The sequence below is a fragment of the Numida meleagris genome, chromosome 1, assembly GCF_002078875.1.
Source record: "Numida meleagris isolate 19003 breed g44 Domestic line chromosome 1, NumMel1.0, whole genome shotgun sequence".
Taxonomy (NCBI): domain Eukaryota; kingdom Metazoa; phylum Chordata; class Aves; order Galliformes; family Numididae; genus Numida; species Numida meleagris.
Window position 1 is genome coordinate 116,978,139 of NC_034409.1, and position 16,702 is coordinate 116,994,840.

Genomic DNA, 16,702 nt, shown 5'->3' on the forward strand with positions numbered 1-16,702 from the left:
GAAGCACTAGAAGTGTCCTAGTGAAGAAGGAGATCAGGGGCCTGATCTTGGCCTGAGATCATGATGTTGCTGGTGCCCTTGGATGATGCTGATGACAGTGTTCTTGGGATCAGATCTCATTTTCATTCCTATCAAAGTCCTTTTTGGCATGTCCTTTTGATACTTAAGAGTGTTTTTCAATAGTCAACAATGCTGTTGTTCATGATATTTCTCTACTATACTATTACCTAGAGGCTTTAACAGAAGATTACAGACTGGATATCTGAGCACACTGCCCAGCAGTGCAGCAAGTTGCACGGTAGGTTTCTTAATGTTTGTTCTGACTAGTGCTGAGAGCACTTTAAAGGAAAAATATAATTTAGAAAAAAAAGATTTTTCTTCTCTAGAAACAAATTCAAATAAAAGTTGGGGATGAAATGTTACTCTAATACAAGCACTTGAAATACTTAATCTGCAAAGCACCAAAACATTTCAATTTCTCATACACTATTTCCTCCCAAAGAAACTGATGTCTGTGTAGAAACTTGGAAAGTGCCAGTGAAGTGTCATGATGAGTGGACTGATGACCATGGGGAGCCAGGGCAGCCCTGCAGGAGCAGCCAGCTCCATCCCTGCTGCCACTCACACACCAGCATCCCATACACACAACAGCCATCCACCGCTGCAGACACATACATGCCTACCAGCAGTGACTTAAGACAACCTCCCTTTCAAGCCCATAGCATGCAGCACAGCAACTACTCACCTCTCAGGCTCAAGCAAGAACTCTAGAAACCAAGATTTCCACATCCCATCACAAAAAGTATTTGCATTCATATAGATCTTTACACAACCAAAGCATTTTGTAGCCAGCAATTAATATATCTCCCATCTGTTTATTTATTTGTCCCTTTTTGGGGTGGGGGGCTGTTTTTAAAGCTTTCATATTTTTTTAAAGATGTGTATACATAAAGAAGGGTTAGAGACCTTTTACTGACAAAGGCGTTGGGTTCTCTCAGTTGATATTTATACTCATTAAATCCTATCATGTGATACACTACTTGGAGGACTTTGTTTATCACTGAATGTCCAAGAAGAACTTAAAGAAAAATAGAAATGGGATGCAGCTCTTTCTGGTTGGTTTCTTTCTTGTTAACACATCTAATGTGTTAATAGGTAAAACATTCAACAGGTTGGTTAAAATTCTCCACAGTTGTGATTTTTATGCTTTCTTAAAAATTCACTGTAGCAATGAGAGAATTGATGTTTGGGATATTTCTGTCAGTTATCTGAACTTTGAAGTCTACCAGTCTGAAGCTGGTAGAGTCTGAATGAGAGGGATTTTCTAAAATGAAAAAAAAAAGAAAAAAGACATCTAGATTTGAGAAGGGAGTGTTTTATGTCTGCTTCTCTCTTTCTCTTATCACTTTTTATGAAAAAGCAAAAGAGACCTTGTCTCTTGTTGTATCATGTTGTATCTTCTGGGGATTAGTGCAGGGAAAGCCTGCTGAAGGAGCAAGCCAGGGCACTGTCTCTATGTTATTTTAATTGAATTTGATAGGGTTATTTGGAGCCTGGACCAGCAACTGGCCACTGCGTCCAGGCTTTCCACTGAAAACCCCTGGCTATCTAAAACATAAAAGGACCCCACCACAGACAAGGACAAAGTTTGGGTTCAAACCCAAGGTTGCATCTGGGGTGACAAGTGCCTTCAATGAACCTGGGAAGTAGCATGGCCTCTGTAGATGCAAACTCCAGGCTGTGGGGCCTGGGCTGGTCTCCCTCCCTGTGCCACCCACCAGCCTGGAGGCCTGCCCTGGCCTGTGCTCCTTGGGGCTTCCCTCCTCAGGCCTGATGTCTGCTGCTAAGCAGAAGGGCTGCGGATGGGTGAAGGGACCAGCTCTGAGATCTCATGGGAACACACTGCAGGGCACTACAGGGGCATGATGTGGGCAGGATTAAGCAGCAGCCTTACTCCCCTCTCATAGCACTGCCTGGCAGGTCTCCAAAACACATCCATGCTTCACTTCCACCCATTGGGGCTGCCTTCTCCTGGGTTCTGTCACCACCGTGCTGTAGTTACAGGCAGTGTGGAGAAGAAGGAACGGGATTTGCTGCGAAGGCAAGAGCAGGGGAGACAGAGAGCAGGTCCCTGCTTTTATGTGCCTCTCTGCTGCTGATGCTTGGGAAGCTGAAGCAGGGCGAGACTGCCTCATTCCACCCACGGCTGGGGTGAGGGCAGTAGGTGTCATAATAACACGTGTTAAGTTCTTAATGTTTTCCAGAGGAACACTGAAAGCGACGGTACTGCTGCTCTCGGTGGCTGGAGTAGGCCCTCAGTAGGTGGGAATGAGATTATAGACAAATCTCCCCTCCCTCACTCTTCTGCTGAAGGCTTTGATTGATTTCCTGTGGGTGTTGGTGAAACCCTTCATGCCATAAAGGAATTGAGATACTTGATTAGACATACAGCTGAGATTTAAAAGTATGTTTTTTCTTTTTAATTTTTTTTCTTAATTTGGTGTATATTTATGCAAATGGTATGCTATTACAGCAGGGCTTTCCTCGTAAGGGAAAATAAGGCCTCAGAGAACGCCTTCTTTAAGCAGAAAACGTGACCTGATGTGATTTGCAGATGACCTCAGAAGAGCAGCCAGTGCAGCAGGTGGTTATTCACTCTGATTTGGCTGCTGAGCCATAGGCTGTGTCTCTCCAGCCACCTTGCTTCTCTGAATACAAAGGAATATGGTTCTTCCACACACTGCTAGAAAGGAGGGTCTCTTTCTGAAACAATACTGTTGCCCCCTGCTTGACCTAAGCCTTGAACAACTCTGTAACCTTGGGACAGAAAGGAAGTTGCATAAACTCTGCAGCACACAGGATCGAAATTCAGAACCACATTTTCCAACTACAAGAATATACAGGTACTATGTTTTGAAATAACGAAACTTTGTCTCTGTCTTCAATGGAAGGCAAAACCTTTTGCATTAAATTCAGGGGCTGAAAAATAGCTCTAGTCTATTACTTGGACTATTACATTCTAGTAAATGGTGTGTTATTATTTTTCTTCACTATTCTGCTTTCCATATGGAACAGTTTCAAAACTTCTACACTGTCCTCACTTCTTAAAATGCTGTAAATATTTTTATCTACTTTTACATTTTCTCAGGAGAGGAAACTAGAGATTGTGGCTAAGTGGGTGGAACTGTAGGAGGTCAGGAATGGTTTGGGTTTGTGGCATTCAGGAAAGTCTGGTAAGATTTTTTGCACTGTGCTCTTTGTTTTTAGAATGATTCTGTCCTGAAATGTATGAGGATATCTGTGTAACCACCTCTTGGCTCCCCTGGGCTGTTCATCTTTCCATTATTTCCCTCCAAAAAAACAGTATGAGCAATAAACAAGAACATCAGGTACCTGAGTGAAAAGTGATCAAACAGAAACCATCAACACTGGTATTTATGTGGACTGAAAGATGATGGGTCTGCATGACCTAATGATTCAGGAAGATAATCCTGAACTAGGGACATGGAGAAAGTCCCAGCTGCAACCCAGCTGGCTAATGCACCTGGAACAGGTAATCTCTGGGTTTGTATTTCTCACAATTCTGCTTTGCCTTAAATGGAGTAATCTAGACATTTTCAGTGGAGGTTCCAGCACTTCTGTGCCTTGCTTTCCCTGTAAAATCTCAAGCCACTGCAAGCTTGTGTGGTGCCTCCCTTTCAGTGAAGTACCAGCAGAAGCAGTGACTGCACCTGGGGCTATGCGTGCACACAGCTGCCCAGGCAACGAACCTACAACACAATTAATCACAAGCATTGTCACCTGCTGTGCTGTCAAAGGCAGATTCTTCAAGGGCTGTAGCTCTCGTTTGTAGGCCTCTCTGCCTGTGCCTCCCAACTCCACCCAGACTCCTTCCGTCATCTTCAGGCTCCTAATCCTAACTGATGGATACAGTTGCTGCTCTGATGGCTTCCCCCCTTTTTTTTTTGCTATTCTCTTTGCTGTTTGCCACTTTACAGCTTAGTGACACGCTTTCCTCTGTGCAACTCCTTGCACGCACGCCCACCCACTGTTCTACTTGCAATTAGCCCTGCATTTGAACAAAATTACCGCCCTCTACAAATCCTGAGAAAGCAAAGCTGCTGCAAAGTCTGTAACAGAGAGCAAACAATGCGCAAACAGGCTGAAATCCCCCAGCTCCACTGAAACACACACTCCCATTTTCATTCCTTTTGGTGAACTCACTGTCTCTGGCAGGGGAAGCAGCTCAGCTTGGCTCCCTGGGATCTTAAGGAGGTAAGTTTGTTAGAAGACAGCATTAATCACATTACAAACCATATGCTATTTTCCTCCTAAAAATCTCACATGATTTGCTTCCAGTTTTAAGGTTACACCTTTTCACTTCACTTCTCACACGGGGAGGCACCTGTCTGAAGCCTCCCCCAAATCCACCAAACCTGAGAATATCCCTGGTCTCTGGGACACGGTCCCAGGCCCTGATACTATCTCACACCAAAGCACAAATTCCTGTTTTTTGTGTTTGTTTGTGTGTTTTTCAGGGAAAGGTAGAAAGGATGTGCCTGCATTTAAGGCAAGAAAGCAAAAGGATAGAAAGAGTAGGTATGAGTTTTAGCTCTGTTGGAGGGAAGAAGAGAGAGTCTCCAAAGAAGTAGTTTCTGGTTTCTCAGTACCCGGTCAAAATGCATCTTTACTGCTGTTTGGGTTAACCACTAGATTCCAAACTGCACAAGAGGGAGACACATCCAAATGCTTACAGTGCAAAGAAACAGGAATTACAGTCATTTATTACACTATTTGTGTGGATGGCAGGCAGACAAAGCTAGGTATTTGCTTTCCCCCTCTCTACATCATCAAAGGAAAACAATGGTAGAACTACTGTTGGCAGATGGAGTTTTACAAGGGGACTGCATGTGATGTACCAAGTCTGCCCTGAACACATGGGTAGGGAGCACAGTGATAAGGGAGATCAGCTCCCGCTGGCTGCACCAGCAGCCACATCACAGTGTTTGAGCATGGCGTGGCACAGCGCAGGTAGCAAGAGGCACCAGGAGATGTAAGTCAGGTCTGCATGGAGGCCAGCTGCTAGTCATCTGCTCTGAGTCACAACGAGCAGATTTCAGCAGGTTTCCCCGCTAGAGCACAAAGAGAAACCTGTGTCTTCTCTAACTCCACATCGTGGCAAAAGCAAGACCTGACTGGGCAAGTGAGTATATATAGATAGAAGTATATATATAAATGTATATGTGTAAATCTATTAATGAGAGCTTTCCATGAGTGAAGAAAAGAGTAATCAAGCTGAAGAAATGCTTAAGAAAAGCTATGGGCTTAATGTGCAGCACCTGGCCTTTGCAGCCCTTCTCTCTGCTATCTTTTCCCCTTGCCTGCCCTTTTCTGACTTGTGCATTCCGCCATTAAAATACTGACCTACATACCTGAAAGTACAAGAGATTTTCCCCAAAGCCTTTGTTTGAGGAAGGGAGGAGCAGTGTTTAAAATCAAACTTTGACACTTGTGCTCACTGAAGTGGAGGATCAGAACACTAGTATTAAATTTACATTTTATACCATTTTTTCCTCTAAAGAGGCGGTACTTCTTGGTTACCAGCTAGCTGTACATGGCTTCTATCCTCTCCCATTAGGTAAACCTGCAGGCAAAGAGGTCTCTGGAGAGCTCCCTTGATGAGTTCACCAGCCCAAGGCACCTCTGCTTTACACTGGTGTTCCCCACCAGAGCAGCGAGGCTGCCTTTCACCTGCATGAGCACATGCTGGTTTCCTAAAATAAAGTGAACAGTGCAGGCAAGTGGAAAGCCCATCTCCCACAGGATGGATTTTATAAGGTATTTTATGCTGTTTCCATGCAGCCAAGCTCAATCAGTAGCAGTTAGACACCATAATCACTTTTAAAGGATCTGACCCTAGCCTTTGTAAGGCCCGAGAGATACTTGACCGGTTGCTGCAGCATCAAAGGTCTGATTCTTTCGGTGAAACATTTATGGCACTATTCTTTTTGGATCTGTAGATCCCTGTGAATCTCTCGTCTCCTCTTAGGTCACCTCTCTGGTGAATGAATGAAAGGCTGCCTGTTCCTTGTCACGGCCTTTCCCTCAGGAGCTGCCAGTGGCCGCAGATGGCGTTCTGTGGGCTGGAGCACAACACTTGGGCTGGCCTTCCTACAAGCCCATGCCAGTTACTGCTCTTCAGTTCTTCGTGCAAATGGAATTGGTTATTAAAAATGGCTGACACCAAAGTCAGCATGAAAAAAATTTAAAACATTTAAAAAATACCATGAGCCACAAGGTTCCTCCCTGCAGACCTGCGCTGTCGTGCTGACACCAACCTTCAGGCACTTTCAGCATCCACTTAACAATGAAGTACAGGTGCCAGTAAATGGGTTAATATGCTAGTGGGAGGGGAAAACACAGACAGAGGGAATAATTAGCTCACTCTGTTCGTGCAGCCTCTTGACAGCTCTTACACATCTTGAATGAGCATCAGGAGAAACTCCTCGTGCTTTCTGCCCTGCTGTTTCATGAGGTTATATTGGTAGGCTGTGATTTCAGAGAGGGCATAAGAATGAGGCTGAAATAACTCAATGCAACAGAGAACTCTGATCAGTGGCAGAACTTTGTGGCAGCAGTGTTATAATTGAATCCTTTGGTATTTGTCACAGTGCTCTACTCATTAAGTTGCCTACAAAGAAATCAGTTTAACTGAACAGATTTTACTGACTGTTTGGGAGAATTTTAACACAATGAAAGAGGTTATCTTGACATTTTTCTTTGCCACAGATTGATATAAGCACTGTTTGACTTTATCACAAGCTACCAATATTGAGATGAAATAAACAAAGCAATTGCATTTTGGTGGTATGCTTCCCCTTAGTCCCCTCAGCTCAGAAACAATGAAAAACTTCTTGTATTTATGAGACAAGCCAGATCTGAAGCAGAGTGGATAAACAGCTATACTTCTGGGGATGCTGTGACTTTTAAACAGGATGAGGCTGTCCCTACGGATCCATCCCGCAAGCAATATATGGAAGCAATTACTCCTTCAGGAAAATATTTTTCCACAAACCTAAGCTGTTACAGCATACAAAGTTGTTAAAGGTTAAGTGACAGATGATATGGACCCGGCAACATTACTCACCAATCAAAATCAAGCGACAGTCACGCTTGCTCAATGGCAATACCTGTCATGGCTGATGGCCTTGGTACCTGAAAGCCAGCCTGAACAGAAGGGGCAGTGTTCCTGGTGAGCAATATCCACTGAGAAAATGAACTCTACTTCAGGCTGTATCCCAGGTTTGCTTACTCGGATGAAAATGTAACACTGAGAGAAATTTTCAAAAGCATTTCCATCACCCAGGAGTATAAATCCCAATTTCAACATGAAAGAAATGTGGTAAATGAGTGTGGGCAGGAACTAGTGTCTTTTAACCGCCAGCTCAGTTACCCCCATATCGCACGGAAGCTGGCTGGGGAAGCAGCTCCCGAGGCACTTGTGAAGGGGGCCTGAAATACTTTGGAAGATGTTATCCCAGAAGATGTCTTACTTATTCAGATATTCAGATTTATTATGGTATTTATAATTGCACATGTTGTGATAGCTGCACTGATTAGATCCCAGACTAATGAATCTGCACCCTGATTAACACGTTTATTTAGGGCACCACACTGCCGCTATTAAGCACCCCCACCAGCTGCTGAATGCCCATTACGCTGCCACGGTTTGTAAGCACTGCACAGAGTTCAGTTCCTGCCCGGTCCCTTTGGGAACAAATGCTGTATGTTCAGTAACAGCAAGAGAAATGCAATGCCATGGGGCTTTTCTAGTCATTGCTCATGTCATCATGTGTTATAATGCCCAGTGAACTTGTGAACATACAGGCACCTTAACGTAAACTTTCTCTCAAAACTGGCATGACAATCATCACAGAAGAAAGGTCTGTTCCCCATGCATCAGGAAGAACGCGTTTGTACATGCAAGAAACGAAAAAGAAGGAAGTGACCATCAGCCCTTATAGACAATGGCAAAGCTGAGAAGTTGCTGGCTTATTTCCTTTATTAAGCCCAAAATAACACCTTCAAAAATCCTGACTTCATGAATAAATCAAATGCCTTCATTAAAGAAACATTACTGCCATTTTCTATACTTTATTTTAAGGCATACAGAAAAATATTTAACAAATGGGTATGCAATTAAATGCCAGGGACTGCTAATTACAGCCCTCTTGAATGCCTCTGCAAAACAATGATACTCAATACAATATGTTGGAAAGGGCGGGGAAAAGAAAGAGGAAGCTGAAGACGATCTAATTCATGTTAGTGCAGATATATGCTTGCCTGTGGCTACAGGCTGCAAACAAGCCATCAGCATAACCCAGAATGGCAGCCAAAGGATACTTTAGATTCACATCTTTGCTTCTGCTTCTCTAATTCATTTCCAAAACATTTCATCTCTAACTAATTATGGAGTTTAATGACAGAACGTGAAGGACTGGCTCAGGTTTCAGGCCATTCCAGCAGAGTTTTAACGATACATTACATCCTTCAGGTTGCAGAACCTTTATGTGCTTAGCCGTGATTTATCAGCCCTGGCAGAGGCAGGTACTTCAAAGGCAACCTTATATAAAAAATAAATTCTGCCTTTGCCAAGCATTGGAAAAAGCATTGAATTAAATTTAAAAATCAATTCCTACAGACAAGAGAGTCATAAAAACTCAGTGGGCTTGTCTATTTGGCCAACAGGCAAAAAATCATGAAAGTACAATTTTGTAATCAATAATAGCAATACAGTGTATGTTTTTGATTGGAAAAAATTAAAGATGCCAAAACAACATTGATAAATACTTAGGCTGATTTGTGACAGTCCCATTAAGCAGAAACACAACATGCATTTTGATGAATTTCCAACTAGTTTATGTCATACTATACTTTTTATTTTTCAAAAAAGAATATTAAAACTATTATAAGCTTTGTCACCTGCTGTAAGGCAGAATGATGTATTTTATTCACTGCACATTTCATTTGTGAGGCAAAAAAGCATAATTTACTTCTTTATAAAAGGGAAATATATATAACTATATATATATAATTTTATTGGTATTAACATAATGCAATACCATACATTGAGCAAACAGAAAGAAAACATTTCAAAATACATTTTTAAAAGTATCTCCCCGTAAGATAGTATGAAATATCAAGTAATTAGCATTAACATTATTACAATACACCCTTAGCCAAATATATTAAGGAAAATCCACATTCTAACCACAGAGATAGAGGCAAACATCAACCCATAGGGGACTCAGAACATAATGATAAATACAATATCTGAATCTACTTTGAGTGACATCCAGACGAATACTGGCCCCAAAACAGCCCTCTGGAGTCGGGGTGTTATACAGAGAATACTTTGTGCCTGCTTCTCCAGGCAGCATCACTCACATGTTTAACTCCTAGAAGATAAAGAGGAACTGAAGAGTTTATCTGCAGAGTGTAAGAAATCTCAGCGTGAGGTATCTTCTCCGTCATCATCCAAACCAGTGTCAGTGTACCCTCTGGTAATGCGTTACAAATCATTAGAGAAATAGAAGTCTCTGAAAGGTCTGCGCACACCTTCACTTGACAGAATACACTTAGTTTAGCATGATACAGTAAGGTAGCATCCTTCACGTTAGTGAAGGACGCTTAAATGGCACAATCTGTCTGGTTGGCCTGAATGGATTCACTGCAGTTCAGTAAAAGCAAAAGGATTTTAGCGTTACCATGGCCGAATCCCTCTTTAATTCCTCGAGGTCTGCAGAACAAAACTGAGTGACATCAAAGCCCTTCCCCTGACAAGACCCTCTTCCCCTTCCATTCTCCCATGCGGGGCAGTATGTTCTGCAAATGCGCTCCGAGTAGACTGGATCTGACCTTGTGCCTAGTCCCATTGTGGAAAGGATGCGTTCTTCAAAAGAGTGGCCATGCCCTTGACACCTTCCTGGAGGCCTCATATCCAGGCATGTGGTTGTCTACGCTTTAACAGGTCTAGTCTCTTTTATAAACACCAATGTTATTCAAGAAGAACTGACTTTCTGAATGGAGGCCATTAGGTGTCTTGCAAGAGGCTGAAGTTGAGTCTCCGTCGTGCCAATTCGCTAATGATAAGTTTATCAACCTTTGAGTCCAATCGGTTCAGTGCCAAGAGAAGTGGATCCGATTTGACATGGAGAGGTGCTATCAACTCTCGCAGTGTATTAGCCTAATATGATAAAGCAGTGATACAATATGTTGAGAGAACGGTGACGTGCCATTATTTCCATATCATATTAGTATATTAGAATTACTATCATGCAAACAAGAGCAAATAGCAAATCTGGCATACAGTTGCAGCACTACAGAGCTTTTCTAATCTGCATGCAGGTATGCTTGTGAGGACAGATACATGGCACTGTTTTGGTACGACACCTTGCTCCATCAAAAGAGGCATTTAGGGCGGAAAGTTACATATTCGCTTTTTGTGGATATGCTTGGAGAAAAAAATAACAAAAAAAACCACAAACCAACCAAACAAAACAGAACAAAGACTAATAAAAAAAAAAAAAAAAAAAGCAAGAGAACAATAAACATCCTAAGCAGCTTGGGTTGGTTTCCTCTGTATTTAAAATACATGAACTCATTTGGAAACAGTGGAAAAGGGTCATATGAATGAGGAGAAAGAAAGCAAAGAATGTGCCCCAAATCCACCAAACACGCTATGAGCACAGAAAGATATCCTGTCAGCAGCTTATGTATGAAACAGAAAAAGAGGTGGCACAACGCAATCTGTTTCTTTTTGTTATTTTAGCTGGCAATCTACTTCTGCCCAAGGAGGTTGTGGATGCCCCATCCCTGGAGGTATTCAGGCCAGGCTGGACGTGGCTCTGGGCAGCCTGGTCTAGTGGTTGGCGACCCTGCAATCAGCAGGGGGGTTGAAACTCAATGATCTTTGAGGTCCTTTTCAACCCAGGCCAGTCTATGATTCTATGATACTGTGACACTTTGGGTGAAGGGTAAGACAGAGCTAGGAAATCACATGACTTTCAAACCGTGCTGACATCAGAAGTTAGGACTTGAGAATTCACAAATCTTTGTGGAAAGAATCTTTGTCGCAAAGAAAAGAGAAAGAGAGAGGTGGAATAAACAGCATGTTGCTAAGTTGTTTACTGAAGAGTTTTTGTGTATTTGTGCAGTCTTTGCACACAGGGCAGTTTCAAAAGCCCAGCTGGTTTCAGCACATACCCTATTTTGCTGTGAATTATACTTATTTGTACTAAAATATGAAACTTTCCATGATTCTCAAAAGCCACTGTGTTTTTAGATCCTGGATAGGAAAAGCTGTGGGATGTTTTGTTGTTAAAAGAAACAAAAAACAAGCCTCACTTTGGGAAAGAGTTCAGCTAGGCCAAGTATAAAGATGTAAAAATTACATCCAGTTTAATTGTTGAGACTTATTTATCCCTTGTTAAGGAATTTACTTTTTCAAAAGGCAGGATGAAGAAGGAAGGAAAATACCAAGCACTGTCACTTTTACTCTTGAGGCTACCAGGAAAGGTCTAGGATAGCAAAAAAAGACGTGGTCTCAGCGACAGAAGGCACCAGGTGGAAAGAATTCCAGATAGAAACATTGCCACCATTTAGTCCGCCCACAGCAGCAATTGGAAAATGGGTTTTGAAAGAGGCATGCTGTGAGCGATGCTACAGAGCTCAAAAGGAGCTCAGGCTCTCCTGAACTTCCTAGCTTTCCTGGGAATTCTCTGTGTTAAGAGGGAGAGGAGGAAGAACAAGGGAGAGGAAAATAGTTTATATAACTGTGTCCTAAGAATAGCAGTCAAGAGACAATTTTACATAACTTATGATTTTAAATAAGGAACATTTGATTATACAACTAAAATGAAAACAAACAAGCAAACAAATAAACACAAAAGAAAAATAAACCCAAACCAACCCAAACCCAAACCCTTGAGAAACAAAAGCCCAAGCCAGCACACTGCAGAACTGATGGAGTTGTGAAGAAATGAGGCTCAGTGGACTGCAAAAGTGGACTGCTTTTCACATTTTAGCCTATTTTATAACACTAACAGTCACAGAGTTTAAAGTAACAGTCTTGGATTTGATTGGAAAAGGGCACTAAGAGAAAGAGGATTCTGCAGCCTCATAGATGTCACTTTTGCATCTTCAGGAGGTCCTGGTGTCTCATGGTTGCTGTTCCTGTAACTTCAGATCTAAAAACTCAGGAAGTTTGGTTTCCTGTAGGAATATAGATTTGGACAAAAGAAATTCCCCTTTTTGTGAAACAAGGTGGCTATGAACTATATGAGGGGTGCTTTCATTAGGATGTTACCAAGCAGATATCTCAACCCTGCTCTTCTACACATCCTGCTGAAGCTGGCTGAAGGATGTGTGGAAGAACTATGCTACCTTCACCAGCTGGCAAGACAGGATGGTTTTTATGTACCTAAAATCCAGCTACATTTTGCATCAGAAGATGACTGCTTCTGAAAGAAATCCTGCTGATAAGACATGGTTTTGAAAAGTCTGTTCAGTAACATTGTTAAGGCCTTTGTAGCATGACTGTTAAACACCGCTTGGTGTGGCCTTGTTTGGATTAGCCACAATGTACATTAACCGCCTTTCATTAGGACCTCTTAAGATAGTTAGTAGCATACATAAACCTATTTATCTGAAGGTGAATATAATTAACAGTCACACTTGGGTTTTTTTAAATAGATTTTCTAGTTATTTTTACTCTTATAGAAAGCAACTGTACAATATTTCTGTTCAGGGAGATGCACACTTACAGTTTAGAAATTCTGCTTTTTGGTAGAAACATTACATTCCCTCATCATTCTAAAATACACGTTTTTACTTTCATATAACTAGATTAGCAAAATGATATCAGTAAAAAAAAAATAAATCTCCAGCACATGGTTCCCTTTCCAGCCTAGAGTTTTTCTAAGTTTGTTTTAAAGGAGAACAAATACAAATAACAAAGAACAAGTAATGTGATTTTGGACGGATACTTATCAACACTACAATTTATGAAACTCATGAGACTTGCAAACATTTTGAAAAATAAACCAACTCTCATTCGCATACAAAAATGAATGCAACCCTGTGAAAAAAAAAAGTGATATCATTGCATTTATTATTTTATATTTGTATTATGAGAAGAGCTCTGTGACAAAAGACATTCTCAGAGAGGCTGTAGAAAAAAAAACCTGTCTGCTATAAATTGTCACACACATCTTCAGCAAATACAATAAGATGTGAGGACTTATGTCTGAGCAAACATGTAGCAATGGGAGGCCCTCTACCCATCAGAAGTTGTATGAGAGAATGTATCAGGGCTGGGATCAACCCAAGCAAAAACAGAAGGATGCTCTGCAGGCCTCTCCAGCCATGCCAGCGTGTCTCAAAACTCAAGAAAAATGTAAGCATAGGAAAGGAGAAAGCTCTCACTTGACACAAATATTTGTGTCACAATCAGTAAGGTCTTAAAATGGCTCCCACACAAGAAGTCCTACATAAGGAAAGGGGAGTAGAAGTTGAACCAACTATTTATTTCCCTCTGTTTGAGGCCTGTTTATAAATAATGGAGGCACATCAGCAATCACTAATGAGATACTTTCATTTTGATTTTTTGACACTTTGATTTTTTATTTTTTAAAGAAAGTGTACAGCGCTTTACAGCTGCCACTTGAAAGTACACTTCCTTATAGAATCATAGAATGGCTTGGGTTGGAAGGGACCTCAAAAATAAACTAGTTCCAACCTCCCTGCCATGGGCAGGATTGCCAGCCGCTAGATCAAGCACTAGATCAGGCTGCCCAGGCCCCCACCCAATCTGGCCTTGAACATCTCCAGGGATGGGATACCCACGATGTCTCTGGGCAGCCTGTGCCAGTGCCTCACCACACTCTCTGTGAACATTCTTATGAATGTTCACATTATACATTTTGTCTAAACTGAGTTCAAGATGCCTAGTTGTAATATGGTAAGTTGATGGTAAATTTGCTTTTCAGAGAAGGGTTTGGTTAAATGATAGCAGGTTAGCAAACTTTTGAAGTAAGCACTGTAGTTTTAGGAAAAAAAAATCATACTTCCCATCTATAGAGCCAATCAATCAGTTAAATTGTAACTGTGTTTGTAATATCTTTGCTTTCTTTCATCAGTTTTCAATTTTGTGTTCAAATTTCTACATCTGCCTATATTTGCATAAGAAATGCAAATGAACTTTGAAAAGAAGCTCCTAACTAGTGTCTGTCTAGCCCCCTGGCACTATCCTCCAAAGCAACATGTCTGCAAGTTGTCATGTGAGAATTCAAGTTAGATGTGGGAGGCAGTAATGGAGGTCACTCAGTACTCTGCTGGAGACTTGAGTTACTGCAGTGAAGGGAACTATGCGAAGCATGGCTAACACTGTAATATGCTATCTGCAAGTAGCAAGTTCTGTTTTGCTGGCACATCTGTATAGGCTTTAATGTACCGTGTGTCCCCACTGATCTAAAAGTGACAACAAAAGAACACTAGGAGCACAAATACTGTACAAGAAAGCACCATGATGAGAAAGCAGGACTTGGGAGCAGGGAGGACAAGTGGCATGCCAAAGCACATACAGCCTCCAGCAGCGAGCGGTTCCTGCCTGAGCACTGCTCTCAGCTTTGTGAGCAGAAGGCAGCATGGGAAATGACAGGGTTCTCATCTGCAGGGTATTTTTTTCCCTTTCAACACAGTATTTCTAAAGGTGCAAATGCACTCTTGCTCTCCCAGTATGCATTTCATATACTGCAGTTATAACTAAATAACCCTCTACCCACTCAGTACTAATGAACTAAAAAAAACAAAAAAACAACCCATGAAACTCAACACAAAACATGCAAAAACCCACTAGTGTTAAAATGAAGAGCAGCTGGAGAAGTGAAAATTCATAGCTATGGTTGTCTTACACATTACAGCACCACCCCACTAACATATTTCTTAATACACAGAATAATATTATTCTCTACATGATCTTGTCTGAAGCTTTGCATGTGTACACTGAATCCTATCTATTTCATCTCACATGCAAGAAAGACCTATAAGCCCTCTATACTCATGATGTTTTTCCCAAACCCGTGTAAGCCTTGCACCAGACATAGCCATCATGCTGGTGGTGCTTCATTCAAAGCATTCTCAATGCTCTGCGAAGGTCTGAAACGAGCAGCCATGGATCTGGATGCTTGTGGACACACCTCTCAAACATTTCTAAACCATCTTTCTTCACTACTTTCTGTCAAAGTAATACCTCATACAGGTATGTCAGAGAAGTTTACTAATGAACATGCATTTGTTTATCAGTGCTGTTTCTGTAAGTGACAGGAATTTTTTAACAATATCACTAGAGTCCATGTATTATTTACTGTTTCTTTATGTGGGTTTTATTAAGTGATGAACTTCCAATTTACTTGACAAATAAGGATGATACGAGTGTTGGTAGCTAAGTACCTAATGAAGTAGCGCCACCTACCCATAGGGACCCAATTTTTGGCTCTCCTTCTGGTATTTGTGTTTGTTTTTCTTTTAAATGTGCCATGCTGAATCATCAGATTACTGATTCATACTATATTATACTCCAACTAATTCTGCCCATACTATGTCCTTCCACAGTAGATATAACTCATAGTTATTCTTGTGCTGTACAGGCCTCTTTCTAATCCTGTAAAACTCATTTGGTTTGTTACTGGGGTCTTACTGGAGTGAGAGTCCTCAACTCCAAGGCTAAGCAGTCTGAGCTGTGGCTCTGTCAGAAGTCACCAATTATTTTTGTGGAATACTTTCTTTCATTACTGTTGTAAACCAACACAAACCATTGCTCCTAGACATAGGACATCCTCTAATCTGGGACAAAAACAAGTGAGACTATACAAATTTTGAAAAACGTCCATTAGTATGAGAATAAAAAGAAAAACATGCTTCATTCTTTTAGAAAGGGGGAAAAGGCACGTGGCTGAAAAATCATGGTCAGGTGATAAACAGGAACTAGCTAAGTTTCTTACAGAATATAGTAACGTACATAATTTTATATATGTTCAGAGGATGGAAGACATAATCAGGAGTTAAGTGTCCCAATGCACAGTTCATGAATTCTGTGAATGTTATTCAAACTTCTGTATATTGACACTTTAATTGCTGCATTACACTGGAATCATAGAATCATAGAATGGTTTGGGTTGGAAGGGACCTTTAAGATCTTCCAGTTCCAACCCCCTGCTATAGACAGGGACACCTCCCTCTACACCAGGTTGTTCAAAGTCCCATCCAGCCTGGGCTTGAATGCTTCTAGGGAGGGGGCATTCACAACCTTGCTGGGCAACAAATAACTTGCATTTTTCTATGGGACAAGCCTCATCCAAGAGAAGTCAATTTTCTACTCAAAAGACATGCACCATTAGGTATACACCTAAAGGCAAGATTCCTTTCAACCCAATTCTTAGTACTATCATACGTTAGGATTAGTCAGGCTATGGTTGAAATGGCATGCAAAGCTGAATTTAATCTACTAAACCTTGTACATGGTTTATGCTGGGAACAGCTTGGAAAGGCACAGTTTTATTTCCTCATCATGAAGCAGGAACTGTAGATCCAATTTGTCGTCCAGTGAAACAGTTACTATACATTAGAAAAAAATGTGCATTTT

At 41.4% G+C, this 16,702-nt stretch overlaps 1 protein-coding gene across 8 annotated transcripts in view; it reads right to left on the reverse strand.

Moving 5' to 3' along the window:
- CNKSR2 (connector enhancer of kinase suppressor of Ras 2) overlaps positions 1–16,702 on the reverse strand; it is a 232,243-nt gene that overhangs the window by 31,948 nt on the left and 183,593 nt on the right. Inside the window, exon 21 of one of the 8 annotated variants that reach the window (XM_021408998.1) lies at positions 8,139–10,246. The exons of the other annotated variants lie outside the window; for them this stretch is intronic. Within the exon in view, the coding sequence (XP_021264673.1) occupies positions 10,242–10,246 (5 nt within the window). The 3' untranslated portion in view covers positions 8,139–10,241. Of the gene's footprint in view, positions 1–8,138; positions 10,247–16,702 lie in introns of those variants that run through there. 8 annotated transcript variants of the gene reach the window in all.